At 50.2% G+C, this 23,818-nt stretch overlaps 1 protein-coding gene across 1 annotated transcript in view; it reads right to left on the reverse strand.

Annotated features, from left to right (window-relative positions):
• Positions 1-528: 528 nt before the first annotated feature.
• Positions 529-23,818, reverse strand: part of APBA1 (amyloid beta precursor protein binding family A member 1) — a 226,311-nt gene continuing 203,021 nt past the window's right edge. Inside the window, exons 9-14 of the mRNA XM_061132342.1 lie at positions 23,512-23,697; positions 19,841-20,020; positions 17,143-17,355; positions 7,133-7,252; positions 4,986-5,126; positions 529-4,275 (exon numbers count right to left, since the gene is read on the reverse strand). Coding sequence (XP_060988325.1) covers positions 4,204-4,275; positions 4,986-5,126; positions 7,133-7,252; positions 17,143-17,355; positions 19,841-20,020; positions 23,512-23,697 — 912 coding nt within the window. The 3' untranslated portion in view covers positions 529-4,203. The remainder of the gene's footprint in view (positions 4,276-4,985; positions 5,127-7,132; positions 7,253-17,142; positions 17,356-19,840; positions 20,021-23,511; positions 23,698-23,818) is intronic.

Genomic DNA, 23,818 nt, shown 5'->3' on the forward strand with positions numbered 1-23,818 from the left:
TATTATCATCCAACACTCCTCCGTCTACCCCCAACTAGAGATGCAAATGATTTCTGCTTAGACACGTCGTTAAGTCGTGTCCGCCTCTTGCCACCCCATGGACTGCAGCCTGCCAGGCTCCTCTGTCCCCTGTGATAGCGGCGGGGGATGGGACAGGGAACGTTTTCCTTCTGCAGTCCACTTACGCAGGGCTACCTCGCCTCCCTGGAGATTTCTTGGGGCAGGTAATTCACTGCTACTTCCCCTCCCTCACCGAGAAGCCAGAGGGCTCCTGTGTCCTCTGCAGTGTGCTCCCAGGAGGTCGACGAGACAGTGGACTTATTCTACCAGCTGACACAGCCGCTTGTGTTTCCTAGCTGAGTTGGCTTCACAGAACCTGCCCGTTTAGGTAATGGGCTCTGGGCACTGAGCAGGCCCCCCGGGATGGGTAGGAGGTGGCCTTTTGGGATGATGACATCTTTCCCCCACTTTCAGTCCTGTCCCTCCCCTGAAAACACGAAGACGCTCAGCCGGGGCCAAGAGGTGACGTTCTTGTTTATTGTTGCAGCAACTCTTACAGACATTAGCGTTCAGTTAAATAAAGGAAGGGAACACATTAAATACATCACAACCCCCAAAACAGTATGGAGGAGGGGAGGGCGGGCCAGCCCAGTGACCAGACTGTCAGGGGAAATACATTCAGTGGGTGTGCGGCATCAACATTCCAGGCTCACGTGTATATATATCTTATTTATATCTATTTATAATTATATATAGAGATCATTGAGTTTTGTGTATACAAAGAACCATATTGTTACAAATACAATACTATACTTCTCCCAACGCTTTACAATAAGCTCTATTTCACCCTCTTTACAGAACAATAGTACAAGTCCAAACTCTAGGGGCTGTGCTGAGTAGGTACAAGGAATATCCTCCCCACACAGTCCTCACCATGGCCTTGACGGAGGGTCGGGACGTAAGATCAGGGTTGTGTGTTCAAGTCGGCCTCAACCAGGGAAGGGGCAGATGGACACGAAACTCAAACCAGCAAGTGGCCTTGGGAGTGGGAGAGTAAACACGCCTCAGAGGAGGTGCCCCTAATTGTAAACATTGGTAAGCCTCACTGCTGGGCCCAGGGACCCAAGAAGGGCTCGTGGGCGGGTCTCATCTGTGTGCAGACGGGGTGGCGGGTGTGACCGGGATAGCGGGAGCGATGGGGAGGTAGTAGGTTACTCTGGGACTCTCTGAGGCCAGGGCCGATGGACAATGTTGGGAAAGCAGACCCGGATGCAGGGACTCAGAGTCCAGGGCCCTGTGATGGGCTCCAGGCCTGGAGGAGCCGCTCCCGTGAGGGGAGCAGGCTCGGCACTGGTCTCTGGGGGCTTCATCCTCTCGTGAACCCAAGGCTGAGGGTGGCTCCCTGAAATGGTCACATTTGAGAAGGCAGAGGCAGGGCGGGTTCTGGCACACCCTGGCTGGACCAGGAGGGAGTAGATGGATCTGGGCATCTATCCCCAAAGCTGAGTCACCAGCATGTCCAAGCCAAGTGGCAAGAGTGGCTTTTTGCCCAGGGCCACGTTTGGGAAGGCTGCTCTGTACATAGTTTTTGCCATTACCTGGGGTTTTCAGATATTTACATATGTAACTATATATACTGGGATGTCAGAGGAAAACAGGCCATCACTTCCCATGAGACTTCCCAAACGGAGTGTCTGTTAAGATCCTGCCTCCTGGATAACTTCTGAAGATAGGCCGACTCCCCTCCACCCAGAGGGAGCAGGCAGGTAAGAACATACTACAGCCGACTGAACCTCCACCAAGCTAGAGATCTGGCTATCCGGGTGTGAGGAGCCACTCTTATTGACACAAAGGTGTGTGGTGGGATAATCTTACACTAAAATGTTAGTCTCCTAGGAGAGTTTACCAAACTGGCCTTGTCAAAAACACCTGTCAAACCTCCTAAGATTTTTGTGCAGTAGCAATAGGAAGTGTAGCCTGCCTCCTCCTCTCCTTTGGGTGAAGACGCTTCATTGTAATTACGTAGGGATGTGCTGGTGGGGTGCCTGTCCAGTGGCCGACCACCGACGCCTCTGAAGGGGCGTGGGGGCAGGCGGCTTGAGAGCTCACCTGGGAGCAGAGGGCACGAGCAGCTCTCCGGTTATTTCCCAGGACCACCCAGAATGCTGCATTCCTGTTTTACCCACTCTCTCTGGCAAAGGTAAGGTGAACTCAGGACTCCTGAGTATTTAATTGTATGCCATCAGACACCATTGGTAAACGGTACTGGGGTTCGTGGCTCCTCATGTTCGCAGTGGGTTAGCCTTGGGGCTGGTCTCCTACTTAGCAGCTTAGCAACATTCAGCTAATTGTCTTCAAAAGCCGTCCAGGGGTCTCATACTGCCCACCCTGGACCCTTGGAGAAGGGGCAGCCCCTTCCCCAGGGGGGATGTGTGGGCAGCATAGCCCCTCTTTGGCAGGGTCTGACCCATGGTCACCCTGGGAGTCTAGCCACTAATGCCACTGAAGCACCTGGCTTTCCTGCCTACGCAGAAAACTCAGCACAGAGATCCCGGGGCACGATTACACAACCTCTCTGGCGGAAGTCTCTTGTTCCCAGTCTTTTCTAATTCACTTTCTCCCTCCCTGAAATCCCTCTGTTCGAGGTATAAATCCATACTACCCAACATGTGCTCACCAGGTTGCTATTTCCACAGACACAACATAAAGAGCCCAGATGTTGAGAACAGGGACTATAATAATATCACAAAATAGTTTCTCTGACCCTGTCTCTGTGGAGGTCACGAACAGAACACAACGAAAACCAAACGAAGCCACACCCCACCCACATGAAAACAAAAGTGCTCTTTGGACCAAGAGTAAGTGAAAACTGGCTCAGAATCATGGTATTACGAAAATATCTGCACCGAACTGAGACGAACGAAACCCACGGACATGAGGCGCCTGATGAGAACACGTAACATTCCACACCAAGTAAAAGCTTTTTCAGGCCCCCGAGGCAGCAAGATGTTTTTGGAATTCATCTGGGGATTCTTAGGCATCGCCTGAGGTCACGACTGTCCCCTTAGTTTTGTGGTCTATGTGTGGCGCTGGCCTCTCAAATGTCACATCCTGCCTTGTGGTCCTGAGAAGAGGAGGAGGCTGGTCCCACCTTGGACCAGGAAGCGTTAACATGATCACACTGGGTTCCTCATCTTCAAGGCGAGCAGTCCATCCTGTCCAGACTCCCAGTGTGTGGGGTGTGTGTGTGTTGGGGTGGGGGTGCATGGGAGTCCAGCAGAACCCGCTGAGCCAAGGAGCTGCTGGCAGGGCTGGACCTCAGCCTCAGAGGGCCGCCTCTCTCCCGACAGGGCTCCCCAGCCGCTGCGGCCCTCACCTGGGGGAAGGGGCCTCACAGAGAGGCCATGTGGGTTTTCCAGGGGCTCTGGCGGCCTCACTGGTGGTGGGGAGGAGGGCAGGGTGGAAGATATGCAAGTGAGACGTGTGTACGTATGTGTGGTGTGGAAGGGGGCAGAAGTACCTGCCTGTTTATCTAACGGTTGGTAACCTCGGGAATCGCCCAGTTCTCTGCACGGGTATCCACCTCACAGTCGTTCCCCTTCTGTCCCGGGGTGAAAAGGTTCACATTAGAAAATTATGTTGAAACTAAAACTGGCTATAGAAGAGGCATAAGGTTGGCTCAGAAATTCTGCAAGGAAATAGCATATGATGCCCCAGGTACACGGTGGGCCGGCCCCGCATTACCACCATATTCCCATGAACTGACGGGGGGAGAGCACACATCAGCCCCTGGATCGTAGGCACTGCGGAATCGGCTTCCCCACCGTCCCGAGGGGCTCCTCCTCGGAGGTCTGCACCTCTCGGAAAGGGAGGGCGCGGGGTGGCGACAACCCTCCTCAGGCATCCCCCTCCCTCAAGGGAAGGACCTTCAGGAAGGTCCTCGGCAGATTCTGGGTGGCTTTGACCTGCTCTCCAGCCTCAAGGGAGTGCATACAAAACTTCCCTGGCATTTGAAACAAAGAAAGCAAACTGGAGAGGGGGAGAGAGAGAGAGAGAGGGAGGTCGCTGTGGATTCTTTTCCTCCGTGTCAAACCGAGTGCTGGGCGTGAGAGGGGAAGGTCTCAGTGGGCACACAGATGCAGCACGAGAAACACAACCACAAGTGAGGAGAGTCCTCCATGCAAGCCACCCCGGGGCGCGGCCTCAGATGTAGACGGGCTGCTCCTGTGCCGTCAGCAGTCTGTACATGGCAGCCGGCATCGTCTTCATGTGGATCTGCAGGCAGAAACACATGTCGGTGGCGGGCTGGGGCTCCGGAGCTGTGTGGGCACCTTGCAAGGTACACCCCCTTACCCCCTCACCCCATTTCTAACACGGATCTGACCCAGGCAGCCTCCAGGAAGAGCAGACTCCATGGGCTTTCTAAAACATTAGGGGTGATAGTGAAAAATGAAAACCAGGGATGCTCTACTTTCCCCAAAGCTCTGGCTCTCCACCAGGCTTTGGCTTTTTTTTTTTTTTTTTTTTTTTTTAGGAGAAAACCCCTTAAAACAGGAGGAGGACCACTGTGGGGTTTTGGCTGCTCCTGCCTCCCTCCCTCCCCTAGAACAGCTGTTCAGACCCCTGTTCAGCCTGGCCGTACCAGGGAGCTGCTGATTAGACTTGAATCTGAGACTTAAATCTTGCAGGCACATTTGGTGGGATTAGCTGGGAAAAATGGAGAAAACTTGGGTAGCCATGGGGAGAATATGCCCAGATTAGAGAACTAGAAGAGGAGGAGGGTAGACGCTGCTGGAGGAGAAGGCTGAGGTGATGTGAGGATGTTTTTGAGAATCAGCTGTCAGACAACCAGTTACTGGGTTTAAATTCTGGTCCAAGACAGTTTGGTTGTGGAGATGTGTTCAGGATGTGGAAGAACTCTCGGGAGGGTTTCCTGGCTGGGATGAGGGGTGCCAGGGGACTCCCACCCCGGGCCCCTCCCTTACCTCCCCCACGGCGTTGGAGAGGATGTGGACGATCTTCTCGTGTGGGGTGGCCACCACGCTCTGCCCGTTGATTTCAATGATGCGGTGTCCCACACGGACGCCTCCTCTCTCTGCTATTCCCCCTCGCATGAGGCTGCAAATCTGTCAGAGTCAAAGGCCAAATTTAGTCAGAGGCCAAGTGACCCATCCCAGGGGGCACTGCCTGTTAGGAAACCCATTGGGGCAGGAGCCTGTCTTTTCTAGAATTTTCCACCCCCAGTGCTCTCATCTCTGAGAAGCTGCCATGGTCAGGCTCTGGACGTTTACATCTTTGTTTCTATAAGCAAGTGGACTGTGGACCCCCAGACGGCCCCCTCATGTTCACGCAGTCTGCACAGGGAACACAGCACATCAGTGGATTTCACGGCCCTGTGAATTCAGACTACTTTTCATCCCGGCTCAGCTTTGGTAAAAAGAACTGTCTGGGCCTGTCACAGAGCTGCCAGTGTTTTCAAACCGTCAGTCTATGTCACGCAGGTCGGTGTTATCTGGGACTCAAACACTGAACTGGGTGATGCTAGCAGCTGGCTTTTTAGGGTCGGTTGCATAAGTTACGCTGGGGCTAGAACCTGCTAGAACCCCGCTGCGTGTGCCACAGTTTGGCCAGCTGGCGGGCAGAAGCTCAGCGGTCCTTGCTCTACTCCCCTTGGCAGAAATGACAACGTGGCTGTTTTCTGTCTCGGTGCAGCCAGCAGGCACGGTGGTGGGCAGAGGCTGGAGGCTGGTGGAGGGCTCTGGCCTGCACACTGCAGCTGCAGGCACCCCCACCTCACCCACAAAGCAGCTGCAATTGTCCCAGGGGAACATGGTTTGAGTTAACAGAGCTGACTTCACTCCTGACTCTGCACCTTTCTCTAAAAAGCCTATGCAGACGACACTGCAACATCTCGGGACAAGACGCTTTCTGTGTCTGTGAGCGTGTGGACCCTGCAGCCTGTCAGGTGCTCTGGGAGTCAGGCCCTTAGGTGCTACCCACACTTGGGAGAAAACTGGGGGCTCTGCATCTCTTCTAGGGCAATCCTCTGTTAACAGCTGAACAACTTCTAATATTATTCAACTTTGGAAAAACACACACAGGAAGTTTAAACAGATAAAAACAGGTTGTCAGGCCAAAACTATAAGGAATAACCTTGGCTCTTCTCTTAAGAAGGAAATGAGGCTAAGTGGGTACAAAAAATAGATAAAGTGGGTTAGGTATTTCAACTCCAACTGGGAACTTCAAAGGTATTTCTTAAGACACACTTGGAATAAAATTTTAATTACCTACAAGTCAATTAAAATTTAAAGGAAGAAAAAGTGTAGGTTTTTCTATCTGAAAAGATGAATGCAAAGATCTATAATATCCAGAAGGTTAGAGATTTGTCACCAAAGCCCAGAATTACTATGAGTCTAGACCAAGGCAAACCAGGATGAAAAGGGAGTAGTACTGAATACGGGGTTTCTGTTTGGGGTAAAGAAAAAGTTTTAGAAATACAGTGTTGATGGTTACAACCACTTCATGAATGTCCTATAAAGGCACTGAATTGTATGTTTAAAAATGGTTTAAATGGCAAACTTACTACTGTGTATGTTTTATGACAATAAAGGGGAAAAAAGGGAAGTACTGAGTTGACCAAAAATTTGTTTGGGTTTATTCCATAACATCTTGTGGAAAAACCCAAATGAACTTTTTGGCTAACCCAGTATTTGAAGGCAGACATCCAAGTGATGAAAATACACTTTATCCCCAAAGTGCCAAATTCAGGCCAAGAAGGCAAGGAGGAAATTATTCACGCATAAGCCCCACAGGGCTGGGTTCTCCGCCAAGGCTGTGGGGAAGGTGGGTACCTCCCAAGCTATCTCAAGTTGGCAGCTGGGAGGGCCAGCCTGTGCATCACAGAGACACTGGTCTCCAGGGACCACCACTCTGGGAGGGCCCTTCTCCTCCCAGGGAAGGCACCGAATTCTCTGCCCATGGAGGAAGTGGGTCTGCCTTCACCCATCCATCCCTCTCTTGCCAGATTCTTTCTGGGAACTGACCAGCTTTAAAAAATATCCCCCAAAGACCCAAACCCTGGGCCTTGGTTTCGTGGGTCAGACTTCTGGAATAGGTATGGGGCTGAACTTACAATTCCGTTCTGGACACTGAACCCCAGCTGGTAGCGAAGGTCCGGTCTCCTGATCAGCACGGTGGTCACCGGCGGACACCTCACGATATTCAGCTTCACCCGGGCCTGATTCTTCAAGCCCTGAAGTGTAAAGAGAAGGGAAACTGATGACCATGGAGGCTGTCACGAGGTAAGGGCAGACGGCACCACAGGCAGAAGACTCTGCACTGAGCCTCGGTACTTGGCCAGCTCTCGCAGTGCCCCTCGTCCAGGCGGACAGCGCCCGAGCCGGACAGTCCAGGCGAAACTCTGTTAACCTAGGGGAGAAAACTGCCGGGCTTACATGGAGCCCTTGTGTCCCGCTCAGCCTGCGACGAGACTAGTTTCTGTGAGCAGGGAAATGGGCTACGTTGAAGGCATCTGAAAAAAGCAGTCATCTGTACAGTTGAGAGAAAAACTGCCACGTGTGGTTTCTGGCTTGAAGGATGAAGGATGTGCAATCTCTCTTCTAGACAGGTGAGAGACAGGCTTTTGAAAGGGACTTTACTCTGAAAGTCACAGTCGTAGCAATTCCTCCTTTTCTAACAAAGGACATCTAACTCATAGCAATGGCCCAATTCATCTCTCACCCCTGAGGGGTCCTACTTCCCCATTCTCTCTGCCTGTCAGGGATCTTACAGTTAATGAACATTTCCAGGTGCACGTGGGGAGAAGCAGGGTACAGGGGCAGGTCGGCAGTCAGGGAAGACCTCCTTGGGAGACTGAAGAGGGTGGTAGGACCAGCGCTGGTAGAGCAGGAAGCAGAAGGAAAAAGGTCTTGGAGATCATCTTCTGATTTCATGCTCCCTGGTAACTTATCCCTCCCTCTAAATTGGAATGGAGTGTAGAAGCAAAGTTGGTTTTTTAAAGATAAAGAGGGTCTTCATCTGGCTTCTGAGCCTGAGCCTCGTTCTGACTTCAGCTGAGCTCAGGCCTGCCTTCCCACTCACTGAACATTTGCTCAGCAGGGACCAGGGCCTGGGTCTATGCAGGAGCACCCCTAGAAAATCACCACAAAGCCCCTCTTTCCCTCATTTAGGCAATGGGAAGATTCTGCCCCTGCTGGTCCCACCACCAGATTGTGAGACTCACCCAAGAGGAAGGGGCCAGACAAAAGTCATTCAGTCCTGAAATGAGCTTCCCTCTCCCGTGTCTGCAAGGCTGTGTGCTCTGCCTCAGGGACCTCCTACCTGCCCTCTGGCTACAGCAGGTGCTTTCCAGCCCGCTTCAATCACAGCATGCACGAAGAAAGGCTGGGGTACGCAGACCACTGGGCTTGTGGCCAGAGGCTCTGCTCTGAGAGGCGAGATGGGGAGAAGTCAGTACTCCTGCCAGACGCCTGCCTCACTGAACCAGGAAAGGGTGCAGGCCTGCCACAGCTCCTCTCCTCCAAAGGGGAGACGCTCTTCCTAAAAGATGGTACTGCAGGGTTGAGGCAGGAGATGGATGGACCCCAGGTTGAACAGTTTCTCCCCTGTGGACAGAAACTCCATAAAAGCAGCATGATGCAGGAGGCTGGGCCCTGTCCAGATAAAAGACAAAAGACTACATATTCTTCATTCCTGAAGTTAGGGAGACCTCCCCAACTACACCTGTGCAGAAAATCTCCTTGGAGGTCAAAAGAGAGAGGGTGTCACCCTCTAGTAAGTGATGGCAACCTACCCACAGGCCTCTTCGCTAGAATCCATCTTGGCTAAGAGATACACATGCACACATGGGAACACCCTGAGATACCTAATACACTCAGGACCAGGCAAAGCAAGATGACTGACCAAAGGAAACTCAGAAGAAATGCCCCATAAAGGCGATTCGAACTACCCGAAAGGCACAACTCTCTGAGCCTGCCTGTAAGTCTATCCACACACACAGTGTATTCTTTTTCCTCCTAATAAACACTTTACTTGTTTCACTACTTTCCGACTGTACGTGGAAATTTGTTTCTGCACAGCTGATGGGTTAGGATCTTGCCACTGGTCCCAGGTTGTCTAGTGCCTGGGATTCAGTGTTCTCCCTGCCAGAGCCTGCCCTCGGTATCTGGCTAGGAACCAAAACCCTGCCGCAGGGTGCTGCAGGCCGAGGGCACCCGAGATCAGGGGGAGTGGAGATCCCATCCTCCAGGGGGGAGCAGCCAACAGAGGAAGGACAGGGGAAGGTGGGCTCTGTCCCACCAAGTCTGGAGCGTCCCCTGCAGACGCTCCACCCCCCCTCAAGATCCCACCACCACCTCCATCATTTCACAGATGCGTCCAGTGTGTGCCCCTTACAGGCGAAGTAGAGAGAGAGGGCCCGGAGGACAATGACAAATTCGTTTCAGCCTGAAGGGTGACCTATAAATAGAAACCTGTAAATTGCACAGTCGCTGTGCCCACTGTCACTCTCCAAGCAGTCTGCAGACACTCTCTCTGCGGGAGGTCAGGACTCCTGCTTTAGGTTTTCATGGATGAGGACACAGACATGGACATTACACCTGCCTTGTCCAAAGCTCAGTGGGGTCAGCACTGGGGTGATGGAGCCTCTGCTCAGGTCTCTGCCTTCCTCACAAGCGTCCTGCCAAGCTGAGAGGTGCGACTGGTGTGAGATGACTTCAGTGCCAACAGGATTTGTGGCAAGAGTGTGACCTGCCCCTCTCTGAGTGGCAGGAGTGACCCACACTCTTTCTGCTTCTAAGTAATGGAGATATGCTTTAGACTAACGGATGGATAGGGGATTTTTTGGCCTCTAGTTGTCTGGCTTTCTTATGCCACACATTTCCTGGGGATATACTCAATTTTGAGAACGACGGCTATAAATGGCCACTGCAGAACAACACGCTCACCTGCGCTCAGGAATGATCTAAGGTGTCAGTTTTCTGCTCAGACCGGTGGCCCGTGCTCCGTGGCAGCATGGACTAGCCACACCAGGGGGAGGGTGACAGCTGGCTGGTCTGGTGCCCAGTCAGCAGCCACCCCCATGCGTGTGAGCACCCCAAGGTCACTGCCCATCAAAGCCCATCCTGATGACGAAACCAGCCGAGCCACCTGTCACTGCACACTGACTCTTGCAGGCACTGACCTGGAGAGTCACAGGAGCTGTCTCCTTTAATCTCCTTGACAAACCAACAGCTCTGAATATGCCCATTTTACAGAAGAGGAAACTGAGGCTCCACAACTCACCCAAGTTCACCCACAGCAAGACAACGTCCCTGGTGTGTTTGTATTTAAACTCAGATCATAGTCTACTCGATGATTCACCACATAGACAACTGGGTGATGTGTGCTATTCATGAACAAGGCCTGCTCAACAGAGAAGCCAGGGAGAGTGACTGAAGAACGAACTTGCGCCCCCAGCCTTGCATGGGGCCGTGATTTTACTTTCCTACCTGGGGTGAGACTTCCTCAGGGCTCCTGCTCCCTGGCTGCCCACGTCCTTTGGGGGTTCCAGGTTGTCCTCTCAGCATGTGCATTGTGAGGGGTTCAGCTTAACTCCCCACCTCCAGCTGCATCTGCAGGGTCCCGAGTTGCTGTTTTCTGGGGGACTGGAGCTCCCTATGGCTGGGATTGGCTTGCGGTGGTATGTGTGCATTGCAGGAGCTCTCACCAGCATCTCTCTGTGGTTTCTAGAACAGCTCTAGGAGGCTTCTCTGGTTCCAGAAAGGTGTTCAATCAGGAGCAACAGAATGAGCCAAGGTGATTCTGCCGGAGTAAGGGCAGTCTGCAGATCCAGGCCTCCTGCATGACAGCCCATCCCGTCACCTGTGCCCAGGGGGACAAGCGCTGGAATTCTGTCCCCCAGGGTGACCACAGGGACCTGATGAAGGGGCCTCTGCTGTGGCAGCAGACCTGGGCTCCAGCTGTGTTTCCACCACCACAGCCCAGGGGGCTTAGGCCCTCTGTTCCACCTCCTTCTTTCTCAGTCTCCATGTCTTCAAAACAAAGACTGACACCCACTAAGGGCTCTTCCATCTCTAGTTTTGACAGTTTCGGCCCTTGTCATGCATTTTTCTTCTTTCCTAAATGCGTCTGCTGACAACACCACATCTCAACCATCGTGCTTAGAAACAGCTATTTCTAATGTTACAAATCAGCTTCTCTTCTGGGGGTGCTGCTCAGACACCATTTGTACATGTATTCTCTCCCCCTTGAGTGCTGCTGCTTTCTCATCCAATCAGTAATTATGTACGGATCCCCTGCAATGTGTCAAGACATGAGGTGCTGGGAGTTGGTGGAGCTGGGCCTCGGGGAGCTCAGGGGAGGGCTGTGGGCACAGGCAGGCCAGCCAGTGTCCCTTTTCTCTGTCTCCTCATCACAACCCCCCAGCCCCCACCCCGAGACCAGGAGGGCGTGGAAAACAAGAGCAAAGAATGCTACAAACAGGGCAGCCAGAGTCCCCTCCCTCTGTCTCCTCGTCACACCTCCCAGAGACCAGAGCACGGAATGCTGAAGACGAGGGGCGTACTGTCAGAAACAACCCTCCAGACAAAGCTCCCTGCTTTAAGTCTAACCCTACGCATCACTGGGTAGTTCAGGTGTGCCTGTGGGGTACAGGAAAACCGTGGAGAACTCCTGAAAAGCAACAGAAGGACTCTGGGTTCTCCATGTTACCTAAAAAGTTCCCGTAGGTCCAGCAGGCTCTTTCCTTTTCTGTGAACTGATTTTAAGATGCTGACGTGTCCCTTGATCTAGACTTGGGATACTTGCTGCAAGATGAAGCTCAGGGAGACAGCAATTGAAACAGGCAGACCACGCATGCACATGCTCTGCTGTTCCTCATCTATGCTCCACTAATGTGGATTTCTCAGCTGCCCTTTTATTGCAGGTGCCAATTTAAATAAATGGTCATTTCATCCCCATGACAACAGTGGAATGGTGCAGCAAATTAAGAAATATGGTGGGAGGGTAAGAGTAGGGAAGAGGGGACGGGAAAAGAGCGAAGTCAGAATGGTCTCCATAGCAACAGGAAAGCAGACCTGTGATGACCCTGTTGAAGGTAAGAAAGTGGTGCTCTACTTTCAAAAAGAAAACAAATCTGAAGGGCAGGACCGTGGAGGCGAGGGTGTGAACAGGTGGTCTGCTAACACGCTTTGCCTACCACTAATTATGCTTTGGGAATTATGACAGGAAAAATAAGAGCAAGGGAAGGAAGTATTTAAAACAATTCAATACCTTAATCTATTCTAGAAATGTACTCTGTTTGCTGTAACCAGGGAGAGAAAAGGCCAACACACATTACAGTGACGAGATGCAGAACACTCGGCTTTAGACTCTTGTTTCTCAAAGTCCAAGGCTGGCCAAGTCATCACCCAGGAGTTTCCTGAAAATGCAGAATCCTATCCCAGGCCCGCCATTTCAGAACGTGCAGTTTAATAAGATCCCCGAGTGATTCAAATCAGAGTTTGCACAGCACTGGTTTACCAGGATGAGAGCTGCTCATTAAATTCATTGCAAGGAACACAGACACAGCATTGAAACAAGTAATACTAACGCAAAGCCTTGAAGAGGCCCAGGATGGTCCCCTGCAGTGGCCTAGAGGGTGGGGTGGGGCAGCGTGAGCATCTGCTCAGCTGCAAGCAAGAGAGATGTTTTTAGATAAAAACAAGAATATAAGCCATTAAACATCTTCATTCCATACTGGTAATTCTAGCTGAAATCAGTGGGAAAATTCTCAGGGTGGGAGTGGGGAGAGGGGGATGTGGCTGGGCCAATCACATTTTTCCATTTGACAAGGTCGTGCATCCCGCAGCGCCATCCTAGCTGGGGCCTGCCTGCTAAGTACTTCTCTGCCAAGGGTGGCCACAAAGGTGCTGTCTTTCTTCCTTTCCATCAGTTACATCTCTTTCATCACCACATGGCCTTTTAATTTTCCAATTCCAGAGAGACTCCATTTATAGACATCAAAGGTCAGCTACGTGTGCAAACAAACCTTTTCCCCTTAGGAAACTGCTCAGACAATGTGCTGACTGAATCCTGCGCTAGTCTGTCTCCCCTTTGCTGTGTGATGCGCTGGACAGCAGGCCAGTCCCCGGGGAGCCCAGGGGAAGGCAGCACTGGCCTCACGGGTCTCACAGCCTCACCTGTCTGCCTCCTTTGTGCAGAGGCAGGGAGGGGTGGAGGGGGGTCCTGGATATGTCTGCACCCTCTGAGGAGCTGATGACTTATTTGTGAACTGGATGTTTGCCATTGCCCTCCCTCGTGGGCTACTTTTTATGAAGAGGAAGGAAGGTGGCCAGTGCCAAGGGCTGGGTGCCGCCCGGCTGGTGTGTAATGGGCTCAGGTATACAGCCCCACAGTCCTTAGGAAGCCCGGTTATTCCCACCCAGGCCCCGGCCCCATCTGCACTCAAGTTATCCTCTCTTCTGGCTCCTCCTCCCCACACCTTTCCCCAAACCAGGTACAGATCAACCCCCACCTTCCCTCACCAACCTCCCTTTCTCTCCCACACTGAACTACCTCCTAAGGCAGGCGTTCTCAACCTACGGACATTGGGCTGGGTGTTCCTTAGTTGGGTGGATCATCCTGTGTATTGCAGGACATTTGGTAGCATCCCTGACCTTAGGAGAGTCCCTTGGACAGCAAGATCAAACCAGTCCATCCTAAAGGAAGTCAACCCTGAATATTCATTTCAAGGATTGATGCTGAAGCTCCAATACTTTGACCACCTGATGCAAAGAGCTGACTCACTGGGAAAGACCCTGATGCTGGGACAGACTGAGGGCAGGAGAACGGGACGACAGAGGACGAGGTGGTTGGATGGCATCACCGACTCAACGGACATGAGTTTGAGCAAGCTCCGGGAGTTGGTGATGGACAGGGAAGCCTGGTGTGCTGCAGTCCATGGGGTTGCAAAGAGTTGGACACGACTGAGCGACTGAACAACAACTGACCTCTACCCACTGGATGCCAGCATCTCCTCCTCCCTCCCTAACGGTGATGACCCAAACAGTCTTCAGACACTGCTCAATGTCTCCCGCAGAGGTCAAGATCCCCCAAGCTGAGAACAACTTCCCTAAGGGTCTGACCATAGATGCTGCTGGAATGATATCAGGGTGGCCGAGCAACCTGGCTTCACTACTGACACATGTATGACCTTGAATGATTATATCATCTCCCATGCCTGTTTCCTAGCTTGCATAGTGGTACCTACCCTCCAGGAGGCCGCTGTAGGGTTTTTCCAGTGAACATACACATTCGAGAATGGTCTAGTCACTGCTATCATCAGCCCTTTCATTCACTCCTCCCCAATGAGACCAAGCTCCTTGGGATGCAGACGGTGTCTAACATATCTCTGATTCTCAGGGCCCCTCAGTGGTTCACACACATGCACAGGTGTTCAATAAGTAACTTGCTTCTGGTGTGAAAGTGCATGTGTCAACCTTGGCACGTGTGAGTGAGAAGCCAGAGGTGGGTCCTCTCTTTCTATTCCTGGCCCTCCCTGGCTTTTCCACATGGTCACACCATCAGGTCAGCCTCCCCAGGCTGGCTCAAACCTCTCTCTCCCCACCACAAACCTAGTCCACTGTCTTGTCAATTCCAGGAGAAACCCCCAAAGGCCACTTTCCTTACCCCTCCTTCAAGATCCACCAAGATCCCACCACCACCAGTCGACTCTAAAAGCTCTTAGCATCTCAGCTCTATGTTGCCACGAGGGTTCCCTGAATCCTTTCAATAATAATTATCCTCCAGATGCATACTGTCATTCTGGCTGCTCCACAGTTCAGCTCAGCCCAACAGAAGCCCAGTTAAACATGTTTGAATGAATATGCATGTTTTAAAGTACGTTCTTTAATCTTATCTTTAATGTATGTTAAGCAAGAGGTAAAATTTAAGTGTAAGATATAACAAAAAGAAATGAGGTCAGAAAGGGCTATTTCTTTCTGGGTGTGATTATGAGTTTGTTTCATTAAAACCAAATAGGCAAGACAAAATGAAAAGACCATGGTGAGACTGGGAGCACATGTTTGCAGCCAAGGCAACCAAGAAGGGTTTAATTTCCAAACCATACAAACAGCTCATACAACTCAATAACAACAACAACAACAAAACCCAACTGAAAAATGGGCAGAAAACCTAAACAGACATTTCTCCAAAGAAGAAACACAGATGGTCAACAGGCACATGAAAAGATGCTCAACATCACTAATTATTAGAGAAATGCAAATCAAAACTACAATGAGGTATATACCACCTCACTCCAGTCAGGATGACCCTCATTAAGAAGTCTGTAAAAAACAAATGCTGAGAAGGTTTAGAGAAAACGGAACCCTACTACACTGCTGGTGAAAATATAAGTTGGTGCAGCCACCATGGAAAACAGTACGGAGGTTCCTCAGAACACTAAAAATAAAATTACCACAGGATCCAGCAATCCTACTCCTGGGCACATATCCAGACAAAACTATAATTCAAAAAGACACATGCACCCCTGTGATCACAGCAGCACTCTTCACGGTATACAAGTCATGCAAACAACCTAAATGTCTATGCACAGAATGGATAAAGATGCAGTACACAGATACCACGCATACCACTCAGCCATGAAAGAGAACCAAACAATGCCATCTGCAGCAACGTGGAGGCAACCAGAGATTATCACACGAAGTGAAGTAAGTCAAAGAGAGAAACAAATACCATATGATATCACTTACATGTAGCGCTAAAAGACGACAGAAATACACTCATCTATGAAACAGAAACACGAAAACAGAGAACAGACTGGTGGTTGCCACGGTGGAGGGAGTTGGGAGAGGGATGAAGTGGGAGGCTGGGGTCAGCAGATGTAAGCTTTTAGATACAGAATGGATAAACAGCAGGTCCTACTGTATAGCACGGAGAACTATAATTCAGTATCCTATGATAAACCATAATGGAAAAGAATATACAATAAAGAATGTATACATATGTATAACTGAACCACTTCACTGTACAGCAGAAATTAACACATTGTAAATCAACTATACTTCAATAAAAATATTGATTAAAAAGCAGGCAAAAAGAGAAAAATTCCTGTATAACATTAAAAAAGGAAAAAACAAATGGTCCTATACACCTACCTTGACCTTTCCTCCACCCGAGGCCCCTTGGCCAAGGATATTGTTTCTTGTGATTTTCTTCTGCTTAGAATAACTATTACATGAATTCATATTTATTCTCTCTCTCTCTCACACTCACACACAGAGCTATGTTCTAGCTTACAGTCTTTCAGGAAACTCCAAGGAACCAAAGAAAGTCATAGGATCCCAGTGTGCCTGTACCACAGTGCTTGCTACAGAGCTAGTAGGTTCTCCAGATATTGTAGTTGAGGGAAAATATTCTTGTTCCTATTGGCCATGCAATCAGAAAATTCCAATGTGCTCAGGAGACTACACTTGCATGCTTCATTTCTAAGAAAATCTAATTTCTTCTTCTTAAATACTCGTATTCAATTTTCCTTTAAGTAGCTCTTCTCAGTCTTAATGAAACAGCATCAATTCAGGTTGAACAAGAAATTAAAAAAAAAAAAAGAAAGAATTATGTTCAGGTTGCAGAAGGTGTACACAGATGGTACCCGTTTCCTTCCTTCCACTTGGCATGTGAGAATCATGTTATGCGGCTCTGGGGAGCACACACTCACCTGGATCACAGTGGAGGACACTGCTCTGGCATCTGAAGCATTTCCTTGACTTGTGATAGGGATGGCAAGTCACCTCAGGCACACCTAGCTGACTCTATGTGAGTGTTCTGATTACTGAGCTGAGGAAAATTCTGTTGAGGCTGAGTCTTAGTGGGAGAGAGTGCTGTAATTGATTAGTGGTGTCTGCAGTGGGCATGGTGTTAGTCAGTGGTGTTACATGAACCAAAAATACCATCACTGAAAAAAACAGTTTCAGGGAGGAATCTGTGCAGAGCAAAAACAGCCCAAGTGCAAGTCCATGCCTTTGTATTTGTGTCCTTCTTAGTGGCTGGTACTCAGAATATGTTCAATGACTTCATGTCATTTGGGGTTTACAATGGAATTGGACTTTTCCCATCTCTGGTTACCTTAATGATGCTCTGGCAGGTCGACAGAGGCAGGCCCACCAGGCTGGTGCCGTTGATGGACATGATCTGGTCCCCAATATTCAGCTTCCCTGACTTCTCTGCCGGGCCTCCGTGCATCATGTTGGCTATGATCACAGTTGGCAAGATGGATCCCCAGCCAGACTCCACAATCACCACACCTAGGATTTCCCCTTTCTGCTTCTCTATGAAGACCTGAAAGGAGAAACACAACACTTAGAAAGGCTCAATCAGCAACCATCCAGGGTAGAGAGAGAAGTCAAGGCATTTCCCCTGTTCCTGTCCTGATGAAACATGACAGACACTTCCCTGATGACTCCAAGCCAGACGAATGCTGTCCTCTCTGTACTCCATGGCATCTGGGGTTGGTAAGAAATGATGTCATGCAGGCACATACCCTTTTTTTCTAATTCTTATTCCGTAAAAGCCATCCTGCCTTGGGGCTTCCCAGTGGCTCAGTGATAAAGAACCCACCTGCCAATGCAGGAGATGCAAGAGATGCAGGTTCGATCCCTGAGTCAGGAAGATCCCCTGGAGTAGCAAATGGCTACCCACTCCAGTATTCTTGCCTGGAAAATCCTATGGACAAAGGATCCTGGCAGGATACAATCCAGAGGGTCACAAAGAGTCGGACTTGTACAAGTCAGACTCAGCACTTGTACCTGCCTTGGTACTACAACCACACAGGGTGTCATATTTTGTTTTGTTTTTCCTAAAGTCTCCAGCGAAGGGCAAAAGAGACTGTAGGTGGGGGGCTTTGGTGGGATCTTATGGTTTCCAGAGTAGCTTTCAGATTCTACCACAGATCCCCTGTTTCACAGTGCCTCATGAATTCCCTCCAACATTTAAGATTTTTGAGTTAAAAATAAATATGCATTATAGAAACACTTCTCTGCAACAAGAAAGTTAAGAAAAAAGAAAAAGGTTGGAAGTGCAAAAACACTGGTCCTAGATATGCGTCATTACTGTGGCTTTCCCCAGCTGGGCAGAGAAGCCAGGAGCTGGTTTCAGATATGTTCAGTTTGATAAGGCAGACACACCATAGACAGGTAAGACGTTTCTTGGAAGCAACCAACAAAGAGTATGTGTGTATTTATTTCTTCACATTTACAGATCCACACATGCTCAAACACATACTGGAGTGGGGGCGCTGGGGCCTGACAAAGCCCCTTCATAGGCTGCTGTCCTCCTCCCCCTGCTGCTGCCGCTCACAACTGGCCCTTTTCCTGCAGAACTGCCCTAAGCCACATGGCCGTCACCACCTACTAGGAGTTGAATCATGTACCCCTCCACCCTCCAAATTCATATGTTGGAGTCCTAACACCTAGTACCTCCAAAGAGGGACTTGTTTGGAGATCGGGTCTTTTCATAGGCAATCAAGCTAAAATAAAAATGATTAGGGTGGGTCCTAGCTCAATATGATTAGTATCTTTATAAAAAGGGGAAATGTGGCCACAGAGTGAAGACAGAGCTGGGATAAGATGACCATCTACAAGCAAACGAGAGGCCTGGGATGGGTCTTCCCCCTCACAGTCCCTAGGTGGAACCAACCCTGCAGATGCCTTGATCTCAGGCCTCTAGCCTCCAGAACTGGAAGACAATGCATTTCTGCTGTGGAAGCCCCCAGTCTAGGGAACTCTGAGCACAAGCCCACTCACCTACCTCCGTCTGACCTCACTGCCAATGACTGATGAAGCCTGGGCACAGGCCTGCCAGCTCTTTTGGCTCCAGGTGGGACAAGATGGTTCTGTGATGTGTGACCTGGTGCTTCCATTTGGATGAGAGGCTGCTCATCCCCAGCGAGGCCACAGTCCTTCGTGGCATCCCCACCACCCACTCACTGTTTCCTGAGTGCACCCTGCCCCCACCTCCCCACAGATCCCTTGAACCAGAATTCCTATCTCAGGCTTTGCTTCCAGGAAACCTAGGACACCTAGCATCCATGAGTGAATTGAAAGATCACTGGCCTACATCTTGGGCATAAAGTCCAGGCCCCTCACCTTGGCTGAACTCTCAAGCCTGCCAGTTCTGACCCAGGCCCAGCATCCTCTCATATGCACAGTCCAGCCTCAATGCCTCATCTGTGGCTCCCCAGATGATCCCTGAGTGTGTGAAACCTCATGCTTCTGTTACTGGGGTCCAGCCCTCTGCACTCCTCTACACTTTTCAGAGAATACCCAGACCCTGGAACAGGTCAGATGGCCCTGCTTTCCTCCAGCTGTTCCTGCAGAGTCCCAGGGGACGCTGGGACTTGGTCCCGGGGGAGCCCAGCACATCTCATCTGATCCCAGAGGGCTGAGACTAGCTCCACTCTGCCAGGCAGAGTGTATCTGAATAGTACCCATCCAGCATCATCATTTAAGATCCTCCCTTTTATAAATGTGCCCTTTCCTAGACCGGGAGCTTGAAAAGACAGGGTTTAGGTCCTGTCTGCTTCTGGAACCCATCCCAAAAGTCAGCTGTGGATCACAGGGGGCAGAGGACACCCTGCCTTGCTGGTCACGGCCCTCAGCTGACGTCTTTAATGACCTGGGCCACACACAAGGGGAGCCAGAGATGGGCCTGAGCCCTCAGCAACGTTCTGCGAACACCACACTCCACCCTGGCACTCTGCCTTCACCTCCTCGGTGGGCAGGCCCAGCTGGCCCAGCCTGGGGAACAGGTTCAGGGAAGTACTTACATCTTTGCAGTTTTCCGACTTGGAGAAGTGGATGAGGTCGTCGTTGTACATGTCCTGGGTGTTGAGCAGGTCACTGTACTCCTTCTGGCTGAGATCTTCGGGGTTAATCCCATTGGCTCTGAGGAACTCCTGGTATGCCACGCTGAAGGCCTGCCCGATGGACTGTGCGATCAGCTGGGCCTGGAGAGGAGAGATAGGGTTAGCAGGGCAGAGCTGCCGGTAGATGACCTGAGTCCCTGAAGACTGCCGGGCCCTAGGCACTGGCTAGCCCAGCGGGTCTCCATGGCGCAGCAGTGCCTTCTAGAGGGCATTTCCAAAATTAGTGGGAACATTTTTTACTCTGACAATGATCATAGGGAGCTCCCGGCATTCAGTGGACAGGAGTCAGAGATGCTGGACTTACTGTTGTGCAAAGGACAGTCTTGCCCAGGATGAGCTGTTTCACATCCTGCACAATTTTAAGATAACCCCCAGACATTCATGTACATATAACACCTGTGCTCAATTACCCGAGTCTAGGACTCAACTCTAATTTATATAAAACCACAAAACTTATTGCATGGCTCTAAAACACAATGTTCCAAGAATATAACTATTATGTGAATTGAGAAAAGATGTTTTATCCAGCACTTTACCACGAGTAAGCTTCATGACTTTAGAAAATCATCAGCACCAATGCTGTTTGTGAGATGTGGGTTGCCAATAAATTATCTCTGTCATTCTGCACACTGGGTGAGGTTCTTCATGTGTGCGCGCTCATGAATGTGTTTATCAACTATTTTATTTTAGCTTTCAACAATCTTACTTTAGATTTCCTTTTATTTGTCCTTTGTATTACATTTATGGCAGTACTTTGGTTATTTTGTGAAAACTTTTTCAGAAAAGGAGATTATATGATCTGTGAATTTCATTCATACTGTCTATGAGCAGGGCATTATAAAATATTTGCTATGTGAAAGGACTGTTGGGTCCAACAGAATTGAGAACCCTGATCGAGTCCAACCCCGCATTTTCTAGGTGAGGAGGCTAAGAGGTCCAGAGATACAAAGGAACCTGTTTAGGGTCACACAGCTCACAGGCTGGGAACTCTGCTTCCGATGATCTTCCTCCTGCACTGGAATTTGATAACCTTTCCCTGCATTAATTAATCAACATCACAACTTGGGAGGGCCAGCAGCAACCAAACCTCTGCCACATCACATCCCATATAAACATCATCACATAAAGTCACATCAAGTCTATGATATAAGTATGACTGGTCCACAAGTCTTCATCCTAAACTCTGAGGGCAGAGTTTCAGAATTCAGAAATGTTCAAATTTTAGAAAGGTAACAGAGTGCATACATCATACATTGTGTAAAAACCCCACTAGAGCTTGGAGAAGTACCTAAACACACTCAGTAATATTCCTGCAACAAAATGTGTGAGATTCATAGTAAGCTGGACAAATCCTATAAAGTGTCTCACTGCAGCTCAGAGCAAGCTTATCAGCCAAATGAGTACAAAAATCTCTCTTGTTTCTCAGAGCTCTTAGACTTTAAAGCTGTGTATCTGTTTTACGTATTCTTTCCTTGTTCGCTTTGGGGAGATGAGGAAAAGGAGGTTGAGAGCGTAAGTTGGGGTGGGGTTGGAGGCTGAGAATCCTGGCAGCGTAATTCCAGAGCCCACCACCTGCCCACCCCTGGTACTGCTGCTCTCTCAAATTCCAGTGGGTAGAAAACCCACAAAACAACAACATGCTCCAGGGCAATGTTTCAAACTCACAACTGTCGTCTCCAGTCCTCCTTTCCCTATCTTTAGTCATTTTCGCTGAAAGCAGTTAATTAACGGTGATATCAGAACTTTCTGTGTGGTTGGCTTGGGGGAAAGAAATGCTGCTTAACATTTCTCATTCTGAGAGTCTGGTGACATCACATGGCATGCCAAGGACCACCACACTGCCTCCTGCCGAGGCATCGCTGTGGGCATCAGAGGCTGAAAAAAGTGTCTGAGAACACAGTCAGTGGACCTCCCGACCACCGTGAGTGGATGCACCGGGCCAACAGCTCAGACGACTCTCCTCTCTGCTGGGTCTACCTGAGCCGCACGGCAGCCTGTTCTATAGACCCTCAGAGCCCGCACATGGAGGTGGGAGTCACATCCAAGTCTCCCAGCTCTGGAGCCCATGCTCTCCTCTTCTATCCTGGGCCTTGGAAGCAAAGCAGCAAGATTTCCAGGTCCACTCTTGCTTCTTCCTTCTTCCCCTTCATTGTCTCCCCTACAGACCCAAAGGAGCCCCAAGGGAGACAAAGTCCTCCTTTAGGAGCACCAAGCCTGGCAGAGGTGGCTGAGGGTTGAACCGGGACCTCATGTCTGTGTAAGCAGAGCTAACGCCATCTTTTCACAGGCCTGCAGGACACATGAAAAATATTCTAAATGTAACTCCGTTGGAGCCTTACAAGAACCTTCTCCAGGTTTCCAAGTTTGGTCTCAGTTTCACAGGAAAAGTGGAGGGAATGGCCAGGACAGGTGCTTCAAGCTCTCTGTCTTCTCAGCCACCTGTCTCTGGGGCTGAGAACCAGACAAGTAAAAGTTGGTACAAACATGTAAGCGTCTCCTCCTGTCTGAGGCTACAGCCATGAGGGTTCTGCTTCCCTGGAGACTTGTCTCTGACTCCTAACTTCTCAGAGGCAGGCCGCTTACTGCAGCTCCATGAATATTCTCAGGAAGAAAAATGGCCTCTTTTAAGGAGCCAAGGCTATCCGAGGCAATTTTCTTTACGTAGATAAGGTCTCTCTGCTCAGTATGAGAAAGACAGCTTGTTTCACTGTGGCAGGAGGAAAATTTATCTCAGTCAATGGCACTGACCTAGCCATCTCTGGGGAGGTTCTGCAGTTGGAAACCATCTCAGGGCCATGGCCCTGGCCTGGAGGGAGCTGCCGAGGCCTGCTGAGCTCTGGAAAAAGGGTGGTGCTGAAATAGCTTGAAGCCCGGTGGCCTGGCCAACAGTTCTAGGGACAACTGGAGAAGGCTGAAGGGAAGGAGGAGCCCCACCTCTGTTTTGAATTAGCTTCCTCTGCGGACTTTATCATGTGCAGAGATGGGTGTTAGGAAGCCTTGGCTCTGTGACTGGAGGAACAGGTGGGTTTGAGAAGGAGTGGGTGGCTGGTACTCACGCCACATGGTGGGGAGACGCAGGGACGCCAACTTTCCTGTTAGCAAAGGGCAGTCCTGCATAGCCCTCTGGTGGCCTGTATCCCTGCCTTTTCTCAGACTCCGTCAGCAGGCCTCTGTCTCAGGGCCTCTGCACCTGTTCTTTCCTCTCAGCTCTACTCAGGTTCGGCTCCAATGTGACTTTAGAAAGGACTCTGATCATTGTTCTACCTGAAACAGCCCCTGCCCCTCTATCCCTTGACCTAGTTTTTCCTGATTAAACATTCCTATGCCTAACTTTATATTAAGTATATTTATCTATTCATTTTCTGTCTCTCTACAACCTTCACGAGGAGTACCTTGTCTGTTTTATTCAGCCTCATATCCCCAGTACTAAAACAGTGCTTGACACATAGTAAGTGCTCAATAAGTATTTGTCTCACTTATGATTCAGGTTCTGAGAACTAGAGGGAACCCATTTACCCAAGGGCAGCTCAGATTAGATCACGGGAAGGGAGATGAGAGGAGGCCACCCTTACATCTTCAGACTCGAACACATGGCAGATCATCTTGTACTGCCTTTTTCCATCTTGGGATGGGTGGGAGGCTTCCACGTTCTCCTGGGAGTTGGAGCGGGGCATCCGCCTGCGGGCCATCAGCACAACAATGTTCCCGATATCTGCGATGTAGGAAATGGTCCTCAGAGGGTGGTCCATCATGGTTTCCTGCAGGGGAGACGGGAGAGGCTGGTGAGCCTAGAGCATCATCTAATGACCCAAGAGAGAGTCTGCCACTCACAGTGTAGCCAAGGGCAGTCCACACACACTGCGGGTGCGGGTGGCGGTG

The sequence above is a fragment of the Dama dama genome, chromosome 29 (assembly GCF_033118175.1).
Source record: "Dama dama isolate Ldn47 chromosome 29, ASM3311817v1, whole genome shotgun sequence".
Lineage (NCBI taxonomy): Eukaryota > Metazoa > Chordata > Mammalia > Artiodactyla > Cervidae > Dama > Dama dama.